Source organism: Rhinatrema bivittatum, chromosome 7 (assembly GCF_901001135.1).
Source record: "Rhinatrema bivittatum chromosome 7, aRhiBiv1.1, whole genome shotgun sequence".
Lineage (NCBI taxonomy): Eukaryota > Metazoa > Chordata > Amphibia > Gymnophiona > Rhinatrematidae > Rhinatrema > Rhinatrema bivittatum.
Window position 1 is genome coordinate 177,536,078 of NC_042621.1, and position 23,611 is coordinate 177,559,688.

Here is a 23,611-nt window from a genome sequence, read left to right on the forward strand (position 1 = left end):
TGTTCACTTCATGCGTCCTTGGGCCACATATCTAAGAGATTTAATGAACGCTCTATCAGACCTTCTCCACGTAGGTTCTATCCTCTCGAATGGTCTCAATTACATGTGTACAGGGCAAATCTTTTAACGCTGAGTTTAACTAAACTTTCCTCGGCGTCTGCATCATTCCATACGATGCACAGGTTCTGCTCCCTGCACATGTTTCCTATGCGTTCCCTTAGATGCCTTTTCTTCCATCAAAGGCCTCTTTAATATATCTCTTCTGCTGCCTCTCGTAGCCAGCATTCTTCTAATGTTGAACTGGGATGGGGTTCAGTATTCTTTTCCCCACTCCCTGACTGAGATCAGTATGCTTTCCCATACTTCTCAATCCATCATATCAGTAACCTTTTATTCTCTCACCAGTCAGTCCCAAATCATAGACTTACTGATGTTCTTAGGTTCTGGTAGCGTCACAAAAACTTCTAAACATAAATCTTGCCGTTTAATATGGCAGGCTTTTACCTCCTGACGCTAAAAAAAAAAAAAAAAGAAAAAAAGAGGTATTACCCCTTTTACTTTTCCACCATTTTTTCTTACTCCCTCGGATTCTGTTCTCCAGACATCCTCCACATAGATACACCTTTCTCTTAGGAGGTGTATCGTTTTGGGAGTTGGGTTCCCGTTTTCGGTAATCCTCTCTGAGTCGGCTTACCATGGATTATCCACTGATCAAGCCGCCTCTATTTCTCTAATCACGGAATGAACATATATATTCTCCTATAAGTCTCATACATTCTACGTTTGAGCCTTTCCATTCCTCTCTTCCACAGTTTGGCAAGGGAACTTCTTTCCCTCTAATGTCATTCCTGCCAGCAGGGTCCGTGAGTTATGCACTCTTCCATACTCACCTGACTCCGTTCCTCTGCCACTGAGTAGTTCTACGCATTCAACTTTCTATCCTTTTCAGGTAGATGTTGTATCTCCTTTCCTCAGGAAATACTCTATTAATTTTTCCTAACCTCTCTCTCTCGGCCTAGGGAGAGACTGGGTTTTCCACATTCCTGGACAGTAATGCTGCGCTTACATTCTATCTACATTGCACTGCATTCCATGTGAATTCCACTTGACTCTTTCCTTCATGCAAGGGTCAAGCTGCTACTTCCAGTGGCCACACAGACCTAATCCTTCTGATTAAGTGGTCTATATTTCCTTTCCTACCAACAAGCAGACATTTCACTACAACACTGTGGGTATCCACATACTGTTGTGTCCGTCTTAGCCTTAACAGCTTCCCTTATGGTTACTGCTGCTTGTACTTTTTTATCAGGCTGCAGCCTGGAGTCCTCTCCATACCTTTGCAGCCTATTATTGCTTACATTGACTAGCCGGCATGCTCCATGTTTGGCCAGTCCGCCTACTCTTACTTTTTTCAATTCACTACCCAACATCCTTCCACGAACCCATTATGGTGTTGCGGATGCCCTCCGTTCCCATTTCCACCTCAGTCGTTACGCCTTTGCGCATCTGCGGTGTATCTGGTGCATTCCCGGGCATCCTCAGCTCGGTACTCACCCATTTGTGAGGACTACCATCCTGCTTGTCCTGTGAGAAAGCAAATGTTGCTTACCTGATGTAACAGGTGTTCTCACAGGACAGCAGGATGTTAGTCCTCACGAAACCCGCCCGCCACCCCACGGAGTTGGGTCTGTATACTTTTATTTTAGTTTCGCTTACGCTTTTTAGCTATAAGACGAGACTGAGGGAGACACCTGTGGCTCACAGGGATAATTGCAGGCTGGGCATGCTCAGTGCACCCGTGTGCCAGTGTCAGTCAAAGCTTGTTGAAACTTTGACAGAAAAGTTTTCCGTACAGGGCTCCATCCTCGATGTCACCCATTTGTGAGGACTAACATCCTGCTGTCCTGTGAGAACACCTGTTACATCAGGTAAGCAACATTTGCTTTATTTTATTTAGATTTTATCAATATGTATTCTGTTGTGTTAAATATTTTATTTTGTAAATTGCTTTGGGATTTTGATAAAATGTGATTAATAAATATAATGTTAAGAATAATGAAAAGTATAAGTATGCTATACCACCTGTATGCTTCAAATATCTATACTCAGTTTTTTTCTGAATAAGTTTGTATTACAGAGGATTCTCAATAGCAGGGAAATTGTTTCTTATGACAGTAAATATTTAAGAAACCCTAACATTTGGCTGTTATTCAAATAGTATAGGAGTATCTAGTGTGGATAACCTTACAGTAGATTATTAGATTTTAACAATATCCTTATGATATGAATTCATTAGCATTAGGGAGCAGATACAGACACTTATGAGATAGTCAGTTTACTAGCAGCATAAGTAAACAATGTTTAAAACAGTACAATTATTTCTTTGTTGATTTTGGTTTAGTTGTTACAGTTTCACAGTGCAAGGCCATATAATAAAAGATAATCAGAACTTATAAGCATTATCTCTAAGTCCAACTTTGCATTTAGTATTTATGTAATACCAAGCTAAATAGCCCAGTTGAAAGGTAATTAAGCCACAGTTCTCACTCTTATCCAGTACAGGGCACCCTCCCAAAATCAGGAAAATGTCATACCATGGGGAAAATCCAACTCTCCATGCAGGCGAATGACAGATAGAACCCAAAAGGTCTCACAGATGTCTCTGTGAGATATATGATGGCAAAATAGGGCATGATTTACTAGCTTGCCAAAGTCTTTCAAGAGAATAGATGGCAAAATAGTTGCTTCCATTCTATGGAGCAAACTGTACCGAGTATGAAACTCAGTCTTAATTTACAAGTCACAATTGTAGTGACCTGCACAGTTCTGGCAGCAGAGCTCTCAAAGACAAGTTTTCAGGCAATATGTGAGGAAAGCCGCTGCTTGCGTAACTCAGTCCCCCTTTTCTTTGAGTCAAACCTCACTGAATATTCAGTTCTATAGGCTCCAATGTTGATCTGGATTGGATGCTGCCACTTCCTATAGATACAGAATTGGTTGTATAAAACTGATAAGGTCTGAGTCATGACAGAACAATACCCATTTCATAGCTGGATTCAAAGTTTTAACCAAGGACATGTTTCATAGCTCTGGTCCAAGGTTCTTCTCTCATTTGGGAGGTGATGACAATTCTCTGATATAGAGAAACTAACAGTCTTTTCTCCTCCTTATGAAACATAGTTTCAAATAAAATTGCCAAAATCATCTGGCTGCAGATTCCATGTTTTTATTACTTAGGCTTGTACTTTTTACTCAGTCTGTGTGCATAGCAGCAGGCCTGACGTTCATGATGCACATCTTAATTTAAGGTTAACTGGTGTTTCTCCCTACAGTAGTGAAGGCCCAACCCAAAAAGGATGAATCAAGCCCATTTTTTTTTTTTAGCTTTTACTTTACGATGGATGGAAGTCTGTGCAGTGCCAGAGCAAAACAATAGATCTTCATCCCATACTCTTTGTCTGTTTCAAGTAATCTTGTTTTTCAGTAGATGCTGCAAGTTTCTCTACAATCAGCAAGACCAAAACGTTTCAGCTATGCCACTTGCTATGCAGTGGTATTATAATTGATTCTCATTGTTTCAGACTGCTCTGTTTAATCTCATTGCCTTATAAAGAGATGAATCCCTATTTGTTTAGACATTTTACCAGATTACCAATAATGTTTTCCTATGAGTTGCTATATAATAATCTTTTAACAGCCATCTAAACAGATTAGATTATTACAAACTTTACCCTAGATTCATCAAAATGCTATAATTTCACATGGATAACAACTGCAATAAGAAAAAGGAGTGTGGTTATGATAATTTCAGAATTATTGTACCATCTTACTGCTTTGTATAAGTAGTTTACTGCAACGTGTGGTAAAGCTTTTGTGCTCTGTGATACTTCCACTTCACTACTTATGAAGTGCCCAGGCGTATGTGTGAGAGTGTGAGTGAGAGAGAGAGAGAGAGAGAGAGAGAGAGAGAGAGAGAGAGAGAGAGAGAGAGAGACTCTTTATGATGCCTGCATAGTAGTCACCTAGTTATACTGCTATAGGAGGGCCAGCTAGTAACTCGGGATGAAGTTTTGGTGGTGGTGTAGGATTTGGGGGCCAGTTTTACATGTAGAGTGAGACGTACGAACAGCACAGTAGACCTTAGTGAAGATTTGACATCATTTGGATCGAGTAAAGTCACACAAAGATGAAATTTCTTCAATGTTCTCTCACCCTAGCTTGATAGAACCCTGGTAGAGAGTCCATCAAGCTAGGGTGAGAGAACATTGTAGAAATCTCATCTTTGTGTGACTTTCCTCGCTCCAAATGATATAAAATCTTCAGTGAGGTCTAATGTACTGTTTGTACATTTTACTCTGCATGTAAAACTGGCCCCCAAACCCTAGACCACCACTAAAACCTCACCTCGAGTTACTAACTGGCCCTCCTAAAGCAGTATAAATAGGTAACTACTAGGTGTGCTACTCCCTCTCCAAGCCCAAAAAGCAACATTTAGCACAAATTGAATTGCAGGCACTTCGGGTTTATTGCACAGCTTAACCCCAGGAAAAAAGGTGTAGTTACTTCCAGCATTAAAAGCATGCAATAGCACATATTATGCTATCACACAGTGCAATAATGCCCCTCGTTTTCATTAATCCTGCCCAAACCCTCCCCAATCTCACCCCTTTGAAAAATTTGCATTCGTGCCATGCGCTACCATAACTATCATATGTGTTATGGAGTTAATGCATGCGTTATCATGGGCATTAACATCTTACCACATTTTGATGAATGACCCTGTTTATCATGCTGATCATACCGTTGATGACTTACAGAGTAAATTGTAAACATTTTGCTTAATTTCTGCAAAAAAAGCAGAAGAAATTAAATAATAAACTGTAAAATGAGTTCCAGAGAATCATAGTTCATCTAAATCTCCATACCTCTGTCTTATCCCAGCTACATTAGGACCAGCAGAGCTGTAACTAAAGACAAAGATAACAAAGAAAAAGAAACTAGGAATAGAGCAATCCCTTCGACCCTTAACCTTTTGATATTTTGTATAAAATAGAATCAGAAAATTGACTACTACGTCCTATGACATTTCATAGCTCTTATATATAAAAATAACGATGTCTGTCAGTCTGCATCACACAGTCAAGGTGCTGGCACAGTACAGCACAGGATGACAGAGTGGAACGTATGCAGGAATGCATACCATAGAGCAGTGATTTTCAACCTTTTTTGAGCCGCGGCACACTTTTTACACTTAAAAAATCCCGGGGCACACCACCAACCAAAATGGCACAAAATGACACTAAAACAGTACATATTATACATATGTTTTAAAAATATAGATTCTAAATGTATCTATACTCATTCAGTGTGAAACCTGGGCCTGTTTCGATGAACACAAAAGGGATATCCTGGCAGGAATGGTGGAAGACACACACGAAGCTCTTCCTCAACAGTTCTCAGTCTCTCCCTGTTTTTCGTTTTTATGGCAGTCAAGCTTGAGAAGCCCAGCTCACATAGATATGTGGTTGAAAATGGGAGCAATGTCAAAATAGCTTTGTTGGCCAGAATGGGGAACTCCTTGGCAACAGATAACCAAAAACTGTCTAAAGGAAGATCAGCAAACTTTAGCTTTAAACCGCGATCTTGCTTCAGTTCAATGAGTTCCTCTTGCTCCTTTAAAGTCATGTCCTTTCCAGCAATGGATAATGAACTGTATGGGTCCCTAACCCAGTCAAGGCATTCTGTGAAGGCTGAAGAGAAATAAAACGACAATTTCTCCTCAAGAGTTTTCAAATGTCTGCCAATCACCTCGCACATTGCAGCAGTGTTGCCATCATGCAGTTTCTCGGTGAGCGGGAAAATCTGAAGGTTGCCACCCTGAACATGTTGTTGCCAGAGCTGCACCTTTAAACGGAATCCGTTCATTTTATCAGTGCTTGTAAGCAGGTTTTCATTTCGGCCTTGCATCCGTGTGTTCAGTTCATTCAGATATTGAAATATATCAGCCAGGTATGCCAGCTTTGTACACCACTCATCACTTGCAAGCAGCTTTGAAAAATCGGACCTCTCGTTTGTCAGAAATATTTTAAGTTCCTCTCGCAACTCATACACACGGGCCAGCACTTTGCCGCGTGACAGCCACCGGACCTCCGTGTGGAGCAATAAGATTTTATGTTCCGCTTCCATTTCTGTACACAAAGACGCAAATAAGCGACATCGCAAAGGTCGCATCTTCACAAAGTTCACTATGCGCACAACATCATCCAACACAGGAACTAGATCTGCTGGTAAGGTCTTTGCAACGAGGGCCTCACGGTGCAAGAAACAGTGGGTAACAAGAACATCTGGGTTTCTTTCTTTAACCCTACTTACAAAGCCTTTGATGCGCCCGACCATGGCTGCGGCTCCATCAGTGCAGACACCTGTGCAGTTTTCCCATGTAAGCCCACTTTTATCAAGATATTCCGATGTGACCTGGAATATTACCTCTCCTGTTGATTTTTCTGGCAGTGCCTTGCAAAATAGGAAGTTTTCTCTAATGGCTTCTCCATCCACAAAACGCACATTGGCCAACAGCTGACAATGTCCACTGATATCCGTCGACTCATCAAGTTGCAAGGCAAATTTCTTACTGATGCGCACCTTTTCCAAAACAACTGTTTCAATGTCAGCAGACATGTCATCAATCCGTCTGGACTTGTGTTATCAGAGAGAGGCACTTTAGCTATCTCTTTGGCTGCGTCAGGGCCAAGCATCTCATTTACAATAGCTTTACAAGCTGGTAGTATTAATGTTTCTGCCACAGTGTGAGACTTTTTTGATTTAGCTATGAGTTCAGCAACAAGGTAGCTAGCTTTGAGGGCTCTCTCATTTACCTGTGTGCTTTTTCTCAAAAAGTTGTTCTTTCTCATTGTTTGTACGTAAGCGTACAAAATACTCCATCGGCTTGTTTTGAACGGAAGAGTGTTTCGTTTGGAGATGGCGTTTAAGCTTGCTTGGCACCATGGCGCTATTGGATAGCTCTCACCACATACCAAGCACAGTGGTGTTGGTGCTGTCGCATCCCCAGTGAAAGTAAATCCAAATGAAAGATAGCTTTCACTGTATTGCCTTGAGCTCACCGTCTTGTCTTTTTTCTTTTGTCGACCTCTCATACTAGGGCCTTCATCTAGGTCAGAATTGTGTCCAGGGTCCTGTTCGGCATTTGCCTTTTCCATTCTCAAATACTTCTCCATCACTGCTGAGATAGTGTGCGCAGTCACACACTAAAATAGAAGAGTATTACATTATCTGCCACACTTAAAGGACCTCTGCCAAGCATATACTGCAATATAAAGGGGTACAATGAGAAATACTATGGTCATGAGGCCAGAGTACAAGTACCAGCTCGGTGATGTCATTAAGTCGCGCGAGCGTTCAAAGCTCGCGCATGTGTTATTGTACACGGCTCCTACACTGTAGGAAGCGTGACTGCGCATCGTAGGGCAGGGGTCAGGAACCTTTTGGCTGAGAGAGCCATAAACGCCACATATTTTAAAATGTAATTCCATGAGAGCCATATAATATGTTTAAAACTAAATATAAGTAAATGTGTGCATTTTATGTAAGATCACACTTTTAAAGTACAATAAGTCTCTGAAAATATTACACCAGGCCTTAAGACACCAATACATCTCCTATTAGGAAAACGGACCAAGTCAGGCTGCTATAGAGTCCTACACAGAAAACTACATGCCAGCAGAAAACCTCACCTGAATCACGTGCTGTCCCTCACCTAACATAGAATAAAGAGACCAAAACGCATAACAAGAAGCATACAGAAAAAAATGAATTGGAAACTGCAACAAGCCAGAGTCTCTGTATGCAGTGTAACAAAGGAAAAAAGAAACATCACCCATCCTTATAAAACAAATCAAGAAATATAAAATCATCAGCAGTAAAACTGTACTAACAAAAAGAACATATTTCGAAACAGCTAATGAGTGGAATATCCAATAATTAAAAACACATATAAAACATTTCCAGATACCAACAAAATATTTCAAAATAGCAGACACAAAGACCCAGTAATGAAAAATAATAAGGATACAAAAATTTTTTTTGCTCTGCATACCTGGGAACGTTTGATATCCAGGTGTCCTGAGATTGTTCTGAATTAGCAGGAGGTGGGGTGGTTTGCTTGGAACTTTCTCCTCTCTCAGTCACATACCAGCGCTCTCTCTCACACTGGCTCTCAATGACACACCTATACACACATGCTCTCAGTACTCACATATACACATGTTTTTTCTCACTCACTTATATAGGCTCTTAATTACACATTACACACATGCTGTCTATCTTTTCACGCTTACACACACACACAGGCTTTCAATCACATAAATACATGCTGTCTTTTTCTCTCACACACAGACTCTCATTCACATGCTTACAAACATGTCCTCTCTTTCTCTCATTTACACAAAGGCTCTCAATCACATACTCACATGCTCCATCACCTAAACCAGCTCTCAATCACACACAGACACACATGATCTCTCTCTTACTTATACACACAGGCTCTTAATCATACATACACATGATTTCTCTCACACACAAAGGACCTCAATCAGACACACATACTCTTTCACACAAACAGGTTTTCAATCACAAACTTACACATACAGGTTCCCAATGGTAAACTTACATTCATGCTCTCTCTCTCTCTCACAGGCAGGCTCTCAATCACAGACATACTCTCTTTCACATGTACAGGCTCTTAATCATTCACATACATGCAATCTCTCACTCTCACACACCACACACACACACACACACACACAGAGGCCCCCCCGCGGCCCGGAAGAGGAAGTGAAGAGTATCGGGTGCCTGCGCGGCAAGAAGAGGCCACGCTAGTGCGCTCGGCATCGGCCCGAAGAAAAGAAGACTGCAGCGCGGCTCGGAGGAAATGAAGAGGTTCAACCGCGGCCGATGGGACTCCGCCTCCGCGAGGGCTGAAACTCGCGAGCAGCAGCAGCCTCCTCCCAACGCTCACCTCTTCATTTTCAGCCCTCGCGGAGGCGGAGTCCCCATCGGCCGCGGTTGAACCTCTTCATTTTCCTCCGAGCCGCGCTGCAGTCTTCTTTTCTTCGGGCCGATGCCGAGCGCACTAGCGTGGCCTCTTCTTGCCGCGCAGGGCACCCGATACTCTTCACTTCCTCTTCCGGGCCCGGGAGGGGGGGCGACGAGAGCACGCCGGTGCCGCTGACTCCAGCTGTCCTGCCGCGTTCCGCCCGGGCTGACAGCATTTAAGCCCGGGCGGAGGGAGGACTGGGGAGCAGCTGGGTCAGTGGGAAAAGTGTGGCGACTGTCTGTGAGCCAGATGCAGCCCTCAAAAGAGCCATGGGTTCCCGACCCCTGTAGTAGGGGAACAAACACAGGGGGCACTATAGTTTTGGGGAACTTTCCCCGCTGGCACAGTTACAGCACAGGATGACAGGTGGAACGTATGCAGGAATGCATACCATAGAGCAGTGATTTTCAACCTTTTTTGAGCCGCGGCACACTTTTTACACTTAAAAAATCCCGGGGCACACCACCAACCAAAATGGCACAAAATGACACTAAAACAGTACATATTATACATATGTTTTAAAAATATAGATTCTAAATGTATCTATACTCATTCAGTGTGAAACCTGGGCCTGTTTCGATGAACACAAAAGGGATATCCTGGCAGGAATGGTGGAAAGACACACACGAAGCTCTTCCTCAACAGTTCTCAGTCTCTCCCTGTTTTTCGTTTTTATGGCAGTCAAGCTTGAGAAGCCCAGCTCACATAGATATGTGGTTGAAAATGGGAGCAATGTCAAAATAGCTTTGTTGGCCAGAATGGGGAACTCCTTGGCAACAGATAACCAAAAACTGTCTAAAGGAAGATCAGCAAACTTTAGCTTAAACCGCGATCTTGCTTCAGTTCAATGAGTTCCTCTTGCTCCTTTAAAGTCATGTCCTTTCCAGCAATGGATAATGAACTGTATGGGTCCCTAACCCAGTCAAGGCATTCTGTGAAGGCTGAAGAGAAATAAAACGACAATTTCTCCTCAAGAGTTTTCAAATGTCTGCCAATCACCTCGCACATTGCAGCAGTGTTGCCATCATGCAGTTTCTCGGTGAGCGGGAAAATCTGAAGGTTGCCACCCTGAACATGTTGTTGCCAGAGCTGCACCTTAAACGGAATCCGTTCATTTTATCAGTGCTTGTAAGCAGGTTTTCATTTCGGCCTTGCATCCGTGTGTTCAGTTCATTCAGATATTGAAATATATCAGCCAGGTATGCCAGCTTGTACACCACTCATCACTTGCAAGCAGCTTTGAAAAATCGGACCTCTCGTTTGTCAGAAATATTTTAAGTTCCTCTCGCAACTCATACACACGGGCCAGCACTTTGCCGCGTGACAGCCACCGGACCTCCGTGTGGAGCAATAAGATTTTATGTTCCGCTTCCATTTCTGTACACAAAGACGCAAATAAGCGACATCGCAAAGGTCGCATCTTCACAAAGTTCACTATGCGCACACATCATCCAACACAGGAACTAGATCTGCTGGTAAGGTCTTTGCAACGAGGGCCTCACGGTGCAAGAAACAGTGGGTAACAAGAACATCTGGGTTTCTTTCTTTAACCCTACTTACAAAGCCTTTGATGCGCCCGACCATGGCTGCGGCTCCATCAGTGCAGACACCTGTGCAGTTTTCCCATGTAAGCCCACTTTTATCAAGATATTCCGATGTGACCTGGAATATTACCTCTCCTGTTGATTTTTCTGGCAGTGCCTTGCAAAATAGGAAGTTTTCTCTAATGGCTTCTCCATCCACAAAACGCACATTGGCCAACAGCTGACAATGTCCACTGATATCCGTCGACTCATCAAGTTGCAAGGCAAATTTCTTACTGATGCGCACCTTTTCCAAAACAACTGTTTCAATGTCAGCAGACATGTCATCAATCCGTCTGGAAATTGTGTTATCAGAGAGAGGCACTTTAGCTATCTCTTTGGCTGCGTCAGGGCCAAGCATCTCATTTACAATAGCTTTACAAGCTGGTAGTATTAATGTTTCTGCCACAGTGTGAGACTTTTTTGATTTAGCTATGAGTTCAGCAACAAGGTAGCTAGCTTTGAGGGCTCTCTCATTTACCTGTGTGCTTTTTCTCAAAAAAGTTGTTCTTTCTCATTGTTTGTACGTAAGCGTACAAAATACTCCATCGGCTTGTTTTGAACGGAAGAGTGTTTCGTTTGGAGATGGCGTTTAAGCTTGCTTGGCACCATGGCGCTATTGGATAGCTTCTCACCACATACCAAGCACAGTGGTGTTGGTGCTGTCGCATCCCCAGTGAAAGTAAATCCAAATGAAAGATAGCTTTCACTGTATTGCCTTGAGCTCACCGTCTTGTCTTTTTTCTTTTGTCGACCTCTCATACTAGGGCCTTCATCTAGGTCAGAATTGTGTCCAGGGTCCTGTTCGGCATTTGCCTTTTCCATTCTCAAATACTTCTCCATCACTGCTGAGATAGTGTGCGCAGTCACACACTAAAATAGAAGAGTATTACATTATCTGCCACACTTAAAGGACCTCTGCCAAGCATATACTGCAATATAAAGGGGTACAATGAGAAATACTATGGTCATGAGGCCAGAGTACAAGTACCAGCTCGGTGATGTCATTAAGTCGCGCGAGCGTTCAAAGCTCGCGCATGTGTTATTGTACACGGCTCCTACACTGTAGGAAGCGTGACTGCGCATCGTAGGGCAGGGGTCAGGAACCTTTTTGGCTGAGAGAGCCATAAACGCCACATATTTTAAAATGTAATTCCATGAGAGCCATATAATATGTTTAAAACTAAATATAAGTAAATGTGTGCATTTTATGTAAGATCACACTTTTAAAGTACAATAAGTCTCTGAAAATATTACACCAGGCCTTAAGACACCAATACATCTCCTATTAGGAAAACGGACCAAGTCAGGCTGCTATAGAGTCCTACACAGAAACTACATGCCAGCAGAAAACCTCACCTGAATCACGTGCTGTCCCTCACCTAACATAGAATAAAGAGACCAAAACGCATAACAAGAAGCATACAGAAAAAAATGAATTGGAAACTGCAACAAGCCAGAGTCTCTGTATGCAGTGTAACAAAGGAAAAAAGAAACATCAACCCATCCTTATAAAACAAATCAAGAAATATAAAATCATCAGCAGTAAAACTGTACTAACAAAAAGAACATATTTCGAAACAGCTAATGAGTGGAATATCCAATAATTAAAAACACATATAAAACATTTCCAGATACCAACAAAATATTTCAAAATAGCAGACACAAAGACCCAGTAATGAAAAATAATAAGGATACAAAATTTTTTTGCTCTGCATACCTGGGAACGTTTGATATCCAGGTGTCCTGAGATTGTTCTGAATTAGCAGGAGGTGGGGTGGTTTGCTTGGAACTTTCTCCTCTCTCAGTCACATACCAGCGCTCTCTCTCACACTGGCTCTCAATGACACACCTATACACACATGCTCTCAGTACTCACATATACACATGTTTTTTCTCACTCACTTATATAGGCTCTTAATTACACATTTACACACATGCTGTCTATCTTTTCACGCTTACACACACACACACAGGCTTTCAATCACATAAATACATGCTGTCTTTTTCTCTCACACACAGACTCTCATTCACATGCTTACAAACATGTCCTCTCTTTCTCTCATTTACACAAAGGCTCTCAATCACATACTCACATGCTCCATCACCTAAACCAGCTCTCAATCACACACAGACACACATGATCTCTCTCTTACTTATACACACAGGCTCTTAATCATACATACACATGATTTCTCTCACACACAAAGGACCTCAATCAGACACACATACTCTTTCACACAAACAGGTTTTCAATCACAAACTTACACATACAGGTTCCCAATGGTAAACTTACATTCATGCTCTCTCTCTCTCTCTCACAGGCAGGCTCTCAATCACAGACATACTCTCTTTCACATGTACAGGCTCTTAATCATTCACATACATGCAATCTCTCACTCTCACACACACACACACACACACACACACACACAGAGGCCCCCCCGCGGCCCGGAAGAGGAAGTGAAGAGTATCGGGTGCCTGCGCGGCAAGAAGAGGCCACGCTAGTGCGCTCGGCATCGGCCCGAAGAAAAGAAGACTGCAGCGCGGCTCGGAGGAAAATGAAGAGGTTCAACCGCGGCCGATGGGACTCCGCCTCCGCGAGGGCTGAAACTCGCGAGCAGCAGCAGCCTCCTCCCAACGCTCACCTCTTCATTTTCAGCCCTCGCGGAGGCGGAGTCCCATCGGCCGCGGTTGAACCTCTTCATTTTCCTCCGAGCCGCGCTGCAGTCTTCTTTTCTTCGGGCCGATGCCGAGCGCACTAGCGTGGCCTCTTCTTGCCGCGCAGGCACCCGATACTCTTCACTTCCTCTTCCGGGCCGGGAGGGGGGGCGAAGAGAGCACGCCGGTGCCGCTGACTCCAGCTGTCCTGCCGCGTTCCGCCCGGGCTGACAGCATTTTAAGCCCGGGCGGAGGAGGACTGGGGAGCAGCTGGGTCAGTGGGAAAGTGTGGCGACTGTCTGTGAGCCAGATGCAGCCCTCAAAAGAGCCATGGGTTCCCGACCCCTGTAGTAGGGGAACAAAACACAGGGGGCACTATAGTTTGGGGAACTTTCCCCGCGGCACACCCGACCATGTGTCGCGGCACACTAGTGTACCGCGGCACACTGGTTGAAAATCACTGCCATAGAGGATGAATGGAAGGACTGTCTGGAGCTGGGAGATGAAGCGAGAGTCAATTCAGAGTCAGAAGATGGGAGAAGGCAGGAAGGAGTAGGGGATAGGGAGGAGAGGAGAGGCAGCTGTCAGGTCTTAACCCAAGCAGGAGGCAGCAGACTCAAACAGCAGCTTGGGGTAGCCCTGGCATGAACTCTGCCTGCAACTCACCCAAAGGAGAAGAAGGGTGAGGGTGAAGGTGAAGGAGGGAGGGAGACAGTGAGGGAAGGAGGAAGAGGAAGGAAGGGATGGAGTCATTGAATCCCACCTGTTACAATGCAGCAGGCCCTTGCCACTAATTCTTTATAACAAACAAATTTCTAGTGAATTTAGTGCTTTGAAAAGATTTTTATCCACATACTAGCTACAGCACTGGAGGCTTCCCAACATTGATCTGCTAATATTCTTCAACCATGCCCAAGAAGGATCACCTCTAAAGATGAGGAGATAATTAAGTCTCCCTATTAGTCCAGTCCAGTTGCTGCCAAATTCTGATGGTGGTTTTAGCATTGTACATGCCTGCCTGTCCAATGGAAACTGGCTTAAGACCACCAAATCATTCTACATAGGCCATTAAACATTTTTCAGATTATAATGACTTTTGGTGAGCACTGACCCAAGCTGGATATGAATTGGTGACCTGGAAGTGAAAGGCTCTGTAACCTGTGCCCTGTAATTTCATTTACTTTTTTATAATTCAAATGTTGTTTTACAAGTGCTTTAAGTTGAGAGATTCAGACATTTACTATGAAATAAAACTAAGAACAACCTGTCTTGTTTCTTTGAACTGTTCTTTCACCACTCTGATTTGTAATTTTGGCAGCTTGATAGCCAAGGATAAAGAAGAGTTGAAGAGACTGGGGATAACCCATGTGCTGAATGCAGCTCACTCCTCCTGGGAATGTACTGATCTAATTGTCTATGATGAGAAAATCCATTACTATGGCATCACCGCCGAAGACTGTCCTGAATTTGACATTAGTGTTTATTTCTATCCTGCTGCTGAGTACATTCATAATGCCATCAGCATGCCACATGGTAAGCTCTGTACAGTACTCGGACAAATCATACGGAGTTTAAAGTAAACATCAACAGTGTTGAATGGAAGAGGCTGGTTTACTAACAGCATATTACAGCTTAAGTTTACTTACCTGTTACTTCTAGAGACCTGGGGGCTGGTTTATAGAAGATTTTGCACGCTTTTGTTCCTTTGGGGAAATATACTTTTTATAAGTCAGTCCCCCAGTATCAAATTCTGAGTCGACTACACAGTAGTTCTAGATGTTTTTTTGTATATTTTTTCTTATCAGCTAACTTCTTGTTCATCACAAAGTTCAATATTGCTACTTGAACGGCTTCATGGCACTACTGCTTTATTATAAGACTAGCTGACAGGCAGATATGGCCTCTGTACATATACTCCATGGTCCAATTCCTGCTGTGTCCATGCCTCTGGCTGCCATGGAGCATGTCTTTCCTTAGTGCCACATACTGCTTCACTGTCCCATTCTGCCAGGGCCCGGGAAGGCCTGCAGAGGCAGGGGAGGGAATGTAGAGTGAGTGAAAGACTAACTTAGATCATGAACGTGTGCACACTGACTTTACTGTGCATATATAAGTATGTCCTAAGTCAGCCACTCATTTTCCATTTATTGCCTGTGTGCGAGGAAGCAGGGGAAGGATACACTCTAAAGTGAATTTTAAAAGCCCAATGTGCACCAGAATCGGGAGATATGCGCACAAGTTGGGCTCATGCAAGCCCACCAAATTTTAAAAGCCGCCCAGATACACTCATATCTCCCATTGCATACACATCTCAAAAGTTGTTTTTTTTAATGGGCGGGGCATGGGCATGGTCTGGGTGGGGCATGGGTGTTTCAGGGCATGGCCAAGAGATATGCACATAAATACTTATGTGCCTGGGCATGTGCCCACATCCCCTGTTACATAAGTTTATTTCTGCTATGGAGGAGGTATAAGTTAAAAAATATAAAGATAGAGTAATTTCTCAGGGGTTTAAAGGGTCTGGGGTAACTAGGGGGTGTGGAGACTATCAAACCAGGGGAGTCTGGAGGACTTAGCTGTTAACTGGGTAAACTGGTGGACGAACTGGTGAAACTGGCAATGGTGTGGACGTATGCCCCTTTTAAAATTCCCCAACTTAAGCAGTAGAAGCGGGATTTACATGCATAGGCGTGCGCCCACTTAAAATTGGGTACACATGAGCACATAGTCAAGCTATTTTTGTTGCGTCTGTCGGTCGCAGATGGCTGCGCCCTCTCTGCCTCACCTCTCTTTCCTCTTTCTCTGCTCCATTGGGCAAGATGGCTGCCTCCGCTGCTCCTCACCGACCACTCCGGCGTCCCCGGATCGGCATGGGCGATTGTGTTTGCCATTTTCCCTCTGAGGTCACCTAGGGCACGCGCTGGCCCTCCTTTTGAATATGTCATGGCGGGAACCTTGGGGGCGTCCCCACCACATGACGTTATTACCTCTGGGTATTTAGTCTCCGCTCTCCATTCCTGCTACAAGTTAGCAAGGAATCTCCCTGCTGATCTCTGCCTGTTACCAGATGCCTTCGCTCTGTGTACCTTCGCTCCAGAACGACTTAGGTACCTGCTCCTCGGGGGCCTTGCCTCGCTCCTACCTTCCCTTTGGGGATACCAGCTATCAATAAGGACTCTCAAGGTACCCACCCCTCGGGGTCCTTGCTCACTCCTTCCTACCCTCCGGGATTAACAGCTTCTTCTAGGACGCCTATGGTACCTGCTCCTTGAGGACCTTGCTCCGTCCCGGACCTCCGCCCTCGGGGGGTTCCTCCCTACAGCAGCTTCCAGCCTCAGAGTAAGTAGCTCAGCTCTTGGTCTATCTCTGCCTTGTCTCACCTCCGCTATTGTAGATTCTTGGCCTACCCCGCATTGCGGACCACTACCGGATCTACTCTTTCTGGCATATCATCTGTACTTGGGTTCTCGGGCTACCCCGCTCTGCGGACCACTACCTGACCCACCATCCTCTCAAGACCTGGTGAGACTCTTCATCTGTGCTGCAGAGTACAGACTGGATTACGCCATAAGATATTCTTCTCTTCTGGCTGGGCTCACAGCCCGTTCCCCGGGCCACCTACTACATTGCTGTATAATAAAGTCTATCATCCCGCTGTGTGTATTACTGCTAAGAACCGGCCTATCACTACAAGTCCCCACAGGGCGGAACCCTGTGGGAGGAGTCATCTCTTGTAGTGACCAAGGGTCCATGACTCAATGTGTCAAATACAATAATTTTATAACATGCATGCATATACATGTGCAAGTTATAAAATGGGCATGTATCTGGGTGCGTGCTGATGCACACACACACACCAAAGTACACCTGTGCACTGGTTTGAAAGTTATCATTTCTCTGCACACTTCCTCTGCCTCCACATGCAATAACCGAGACAGAGAAACATCACCCGCACACAAACTGCCTCTTTTATATATGGGATGCTAAACTAATAAAATTACCTGTTTTTCACATAGGTGATGTATACATGTGTGTGTGTGTGTGTATATATATGTGCCTTTATGGGTGTATATTTGTGTTGTGTGTGTATGTGTGCATGTTTATGTCTCCATGTGTGTTGAATGTATGTGTTTGCGTTTGAGAGTTTCTATGTGTACTTGTATGTTGTATATTTGAACGTTTGTGGAGTATTTCTGTGTGTGTGAGTACGTGTGTGTTCTGTTTATGTACGTATTTCTGTGTTTGTGCTTGTTTCTACTGTGCTTCTATGTGATGTGTCTACGAGTGTGTGCATGTGCAAATGTTTATTTTAGATATATGTACCATTTTATATTCAATATGTTTTTATTAAGTGATACATAGAGGAAAATGCACAGACGTAACAATCAATAGGAGATAACCATCAAACTTCGTCAAAGTATTCAGATCAACAGATATACCCAAACATATGATCACTTTGTTTCCCTGTAAGATAATCGCCCCCCCCCCCTTGCCCCCTATCGCTACAGCTATTCTCAGAGGAACACCCAAATCAATCACAATTATAAAGCAGAATCCAAGGTGCAGCGTTCCTTTACACCTCCAGGATCCTTTAACTTACAAATGTGAGTTACACATAAGCAGCATTCCTTCCCCTCCTATTCCCCAGCCCCTTCCCTCACCCCTTAGAACCAGCCCACCCCCCTTCCCCCAAGAGATCCAAACCTTAATATTCCCTGTCCATCATCTAATATATTGGCGAGCTGCCCCAGTGCAGTAAGTCCTTCGTCAATAAGTATCAGGCTCCTGGCTCTGAGTGATAGTGATTGTAAATAAGGTTCCCATGTCTGTAAAAAGGAGCTTCGATGCTTAGGTGAGCTTCTTGATGACAAATTCTCCATTTGCATCAGCTGATGGAAGTGGGTTCGTCAAACCCAGAACGAGGGCTTCACCGCTTCCCGCCAGTGTATAAGGATGACCTTTTTCCCCACCAGTCCAGCTTTTTTTAGAAGAATTCGCAGACCCACTTCTTTCACCAAAAATCGGGTGACACAATGAAACACCCACAGATATGGTGACATCGGAAGTCGGACCCCAACCAGTTTCTCTAGATAACTGATAATTATCCACCAATAGCTCTGAATGGATGGGCAAGCCCAAAATACATGAGACATATTCCTCACTGACACCCGGCAACGCAGACACTTGTCATTGGAGGCCAATCCGGCATGAAATACAATTTGGGGGGAAACATATGCTCTTCGCAAAAATTTTAATTGCATTTCTCTAAAGTACATGTTACCAGTAATAGGAAGAACACTCCTTATACTGGAAGAAAAAACAGTGGTCGTCAGCAAAAAGACCCCTTCACGGTTCCAGCGCTCCACTGACACTTGGTATGTGTCCGTGGGAGAACCATGTGCTAGCCGTCTATAATAAACTGAGAGAATAGGAATTTTTAAATGGTCAAATTGAAAAAACTCATCTAAAGCTTTGAACGCTGCCAAATGTTGAGCAGGGGGTCCCAAGGATTGTACAAAATGACATAGTTGCATATACCCAAACATATGAATCTTCGACAGCCCATACAGCTCCTGCAGGAAATCAAAAGTTAGAACAGAACCAGCATTATCTAGAACATGGCTCAAGTACAAAATTCCTTTTCGCCGCCAAGTCCTAAAGCAGGCAGAGGTGGAACCAGGGGAAAAGTCTGAGTTCCCCCGGATAGATAAGAGATATATGCACACTCTGGGAATTCCCAAAAATTTCATAAGATAGATCCACGCTTTCCTGAGAGGTAATTTGAGCGGGTGTTGTGCCAGTGTGGAGGGGATTGCTGCCCTCGGGCTCATGAGAATATAATTCAGGGCTAGAGGGGATATCAATGTATTCTCTGCCGTGAATTTTACAAAAGGGAGACTTCCCCAAGAGCCAGCCCCTGATCAAGTGGAGATTAGACACCATACCTTAATGGTTAAGGTCTGGTATCCCCATACCACCCCTGACCCAATGAAGTTGCAACCATTTCAATGGCATTTGGCGCAACAATTGATCTAAGCATGAGATATCACGTGGCTTTAACATTAAAGGAAAATTCTGGAACAGATATAACCATTTAGGAAAAATCTCCATTTTAAACAAGTTAATCCACCCTCCTACAGATAATGGCAAGTCGTGCCATGTTCTTAATTTGTCTTGAGTGACCTGCAATAGTGGGGGAATATTGAGATTGTATATGCCACTCAGATTAGTGGTGAGATTAATCCCCAGATATTTGAGTCCCATGCCCACTTCAGTGGGAAAGGCCCCCCCCCCCCCCCCAGCGCTCCCTAAGGGTCTCCGGAAATACCAGCGCTTCAGATTTATCCCAGTTGATTCGCATACCAGAAAGCGCTTCGTACACTTGAAAAAGAGCTAGGAGTATGGGTAAGGATCGGCGTGAAGATGTAAGAAATAGCAACACATCATCCGCAAAAGCCGCGTATTTAAAATTTTCCTTATGCCCTCCCCATTGGAATTATATTCCCCTAATGGCAGGTGTATCTTGGATAGCCAGCAAGAGCGGTTCTAAGGTCAAAAGAAAGAGTAGCGGAGATAACGGGCACCCTTGTCTGGTCCCCCTCCCAAAAGAAAAGGAATCAGTTAGCCCCTCATTGACCCAAATTCGGGGGTCCGGGTTACTATAAAGAAGTTCAATGGCTTGGTAAAAGGGACCACCAAATCCCATTAATTTGAACACTTGAAACATATAGCCCCACTCCACCCTGTCAAAAGCCTTCTCTGCATCCAGGCTGACCACAATCCTTTTGCAGAGTAACTCGAGTTTGGGACTCCTGTACCCTCTAACCACTCTTCACTATTTCCACCCTTCCCCTATTCTCTCCAATATATCTCTCACTGCTCCTTATGCGCCCCCCCCTCCCCCCTCCCCCAATCCCCTAAGCCAGGGCCATGGCACACTAGTGTGATGCACAAAGAGTCTTCCTGTGCCATGGTGTCAGTGGCATGGCAGGAGGTGCCGGTCTCCAAGCTCCACACAGGTTTTACCCCAGGAAGCTTGGCAGGGCTGTGGCGGAGCTCATCCCACCACAGCCAGAAGCAAAAGAGAGACCGGCCACATATCTGGACTAACTCTCCCCAAAGCTCCAGGTGCTCCTTCTCCCTCCTGTGCACAGCTCCCAGAAGAAAAAAGTTACCAGAGCCGCACAGGCAGGAAGGAGGAGGAGTGTCGGCCCACGTGCAGAACAGGAGTAGCTACTGCATACTTGTATCTCGCGGTGGTTGCTGAGGAGAGGAGGCCCAGAGGCACGAGGGAGGCTGGGAACATGTAGAGTGTGTGTGTATGTGAGAGAGTGAGTTGAGAGCCTGTGTGTGACAGACAGCATGTGGGAGTGAGAGCCTGTGTGTGTGTGTGTGACATCATATAAGAGAGAGAGCCAGAGTGTATGAGAGAGACCAGGGGAGGATTGGGCATGACCCGATGGGCCGGTCAGCCCAACCATGTGGTTAATGTTGGTCACAGCGGCCCCATGCCCGTGCAGGCGCTGTGACCAACACCAACCCGCAGCAGCTCCGCTCTCCTTTTAAGGCTGCCTTTCAATGTTCAGTCTGGCGGCCGCATGGGCCATGGGGCCTGCTCTCCCTCTCTCCTCAATGAGCATGGGTGCATGGCAGCAGCATGGGCCTGGAACTCGCCTCAACTATATTCACATACATCCCCCCTCCCCAATGCAGCATCACGATGCAGGAAACACTCCTGCTGCTTTGCCTAGGATCCTGTCTCTCTCTCTCTGTTCCCTACTGGAGGGGCAGGGATGAAAAAAACTGCTGCAGACAGGCTGGAAGGGATGAAAAAAGTTTCTGCTCAGCTGAGGTCCACTGCTGGAGCCCAGGCTGGTGGGGCCAAAGACTGAAGCTTCAAGCCGTCTGCGGGGATGCAGGCCACCTGCGGGGACAAAGATTGAAGCTGCAGGCTACCCATGGGGTTGAAGACCAGAACTGCAGGCCGCTGGTGAGGACGAAGAATGAAGCTGCAGGCCGCTGCTAGAGCCCAAGCTGGTGGGGCCATAAAAACAGCTGTGGGTCATCAGAAGAAGCAAAAAAAGAGCTGCTCAGTTGAGGGAAGCCAGTGGGATGAAAACAGGAGCTGCAGGCCAGCGGGGCTGAAGAAAGAAGACGGAGGTAGACTGCGTGGTGAAGAAAAAGCTGAGGCACGATTGTGAGAGGGAGGTATTTCTGTTTGTGTATGAGAGGAGTATGCTTTTGCTTCTCTCTGCCTGTGTGAGAGAGGGAGCCTGCTTCTATGTGTACGTGAAAGAGAGGAAACCTGCTTCTGTGGGTGTGGGGGTGTGTGTGTGTGTGAGAGAGAGAGAGAGAGCATGCTTGAGTGTTTGAAAGAGAGGGGCATGCTTCTGTGTGTGTGAAAGAGAGAGAGAGAAGGGGCATGTTTCTGTGTGTGAAAGGGAGTGTGCTTCTGTGTGTGTGTGTGTGTGAGACAGAAAGAGTGAGCGTGCTTTGTGTGTGTATGTGAGAGAGAAGGTGTGTGCTTGAGTGTGTGAGAGAAGGAGCTTGCTTCTGTCTGTGAGAGAGAGGGAGGTGCTTCTATGTGCATGTGAGAGAGGAATTTGCTTCTGTCTGTGTTTATGTGTGAGAGAGAGGAAGATGCTTCTGTCTGTATGTGTGTAAGAGGGAGGGAGTAAAAAATTTGTGCATCCACCTCGCGTGTGCTAATTCACGACATTTTAGGATGACTGGAAATCGAACGTTCACAGGTATGGAGAACATGAGATTTTTTATCCTTACTTTTAATTGTTGGGTGTCATCTGATGTGTCTCCCAAACACCAAAAACATATTTTAGAACAGTAAATTAAAAAAAATTGAGTTTTTAAATATTGGATATTCTAGTCATCAGCTGTTTTGAAATATTTGTTCATTTTTTTAGAATGGTTTTACTTTATATTTTATATTTCTTGGTTTTACTATTTGATGTTTTGTGAGGAATGATAGTGTTTCTGCTTTTCATGTAGTGTGTCTGGCTTGTGTTTTCCAGTTCATTTTTCACACATTTCTATTTATATTTATGGTGACAGAATCAGAGGTTCCCAGGTGGTGGATATTTTTATCCCTATTAGTTATTTAATGTGTCTCCTGTTTTGAAATATTTTATTGGTGTTTGGGAAATTATTTTAAAAATGTCCTGAGTTTTTATTTCTTGGATGTTCTATCATCAGTTATTTTGAGATATTGGTTCATTTCTCTTAGTATGGTTTTACTATTATATTTTATATTTCTTGATTTTATTGTTTGATGTTTTATGAGGAATGGTGATGTTTCTGTTTATCCATTTTTGCATTACATACATAATCTGGCTTTTTGTAATTTTCAGTTCTATTTATACTTTATGGTCTCTTTATTCTGCATTTGGTAAGGGTCTGTCTCGGTTCTGCTTCTGTCAGATGGAGATAAGGTATACTGTTAGGGTATAGTTTCTATGTTGGGATCTATAGCAGCATGGCTTTTTATCTTTTCCTAATAGGATATGTATTGGTGTTTTAGGGTCTGGTGTAATGGTTGCAGTGTTGCCTTTTCATGGGTAGGGTTGTTACTGTTGGAGTGTTAGCAGTTAGTTCTTTTTTGCATAGGAGGTTTCCTTTGTTGTAAATTGTAATTTTATTTACTCGTGGCTTTCTGAGTGCCAAGTCCACACTCAGTGCATGTTACAATAGGCCTAATGCCAAACTGGTTTCAAGCATCTTTTTCCTATTTTTTTTTTTTGCATGATTTTCTGATTGCCACCACAGCAGTGCATGTAAATATAATTAACATGTTGTAATATTTTTACTTCAGAAGATTGTACTATGAATATACTTTTTTCATGTAAAATCTTATTACAAATGCATAATTTTTAATTGGCTGTGTGGAGGGTGGAGCATGGGCTGGGGCAAGGCTGTAAGGTTTTTTGAGGGTGCCTGGTGTCCTGGCTGCACTGGCTCCCCTTGAGAAAGCAGAATTCCTTCTAGAGCTGTGCTGTCATAGGCCAGGCTCTCCCTGGTAGTGATACATATAATCTTGGCCAGGGCTTAATTTTTCTTTTTCTTAATCCCTAGAGGAAGCCGGAAGTATGGATCACATCTGGTACCCCCAGAGTTGGTCGGCAGTGTTTCCCACCTAGTGTGGCTCAAGACCTGATCAGGTGTGGCATGGAAGAGACACCATGACCTGATACTCTGATCCAGGGCACCACCTGGGCTCTGCTCTCAGCATCTTCCAGCAGCA

The 23,611-nt window shown here is 44.3% G+C and overlaps 1 protein-coding gene across 4 annotated transcripts in view; it reads left to right on the plus strand.

Moving 5' to 3' along the window:
• The window catches only part of LOC115095596 (dual specificity protein phosphatase 26-like), a 41,380-nt gene that overhangs the window by 12,045 nt on the left and 5,724 nt on the right, over positions 1-23,611 (plus strand). For 3 of the 4 annotated variants that reach the window (XM_029609533.1, XM_029609534.1, XM_029609530.1), the window contains one exon: positions 14,675-14,889. In XM_029609533.1, coding sequence (XP_029465393.1) covers positions 14,675-14,889 — 215 coding nt within the window. Of the gene's footprint in view, positions 1-14,674; positions 14,890-23,442; positions 23,529-23,611 lie in introns of all 4 variants that reach the window. The other variant, XM_029609535.1, reaches the window with a different exon arrangement.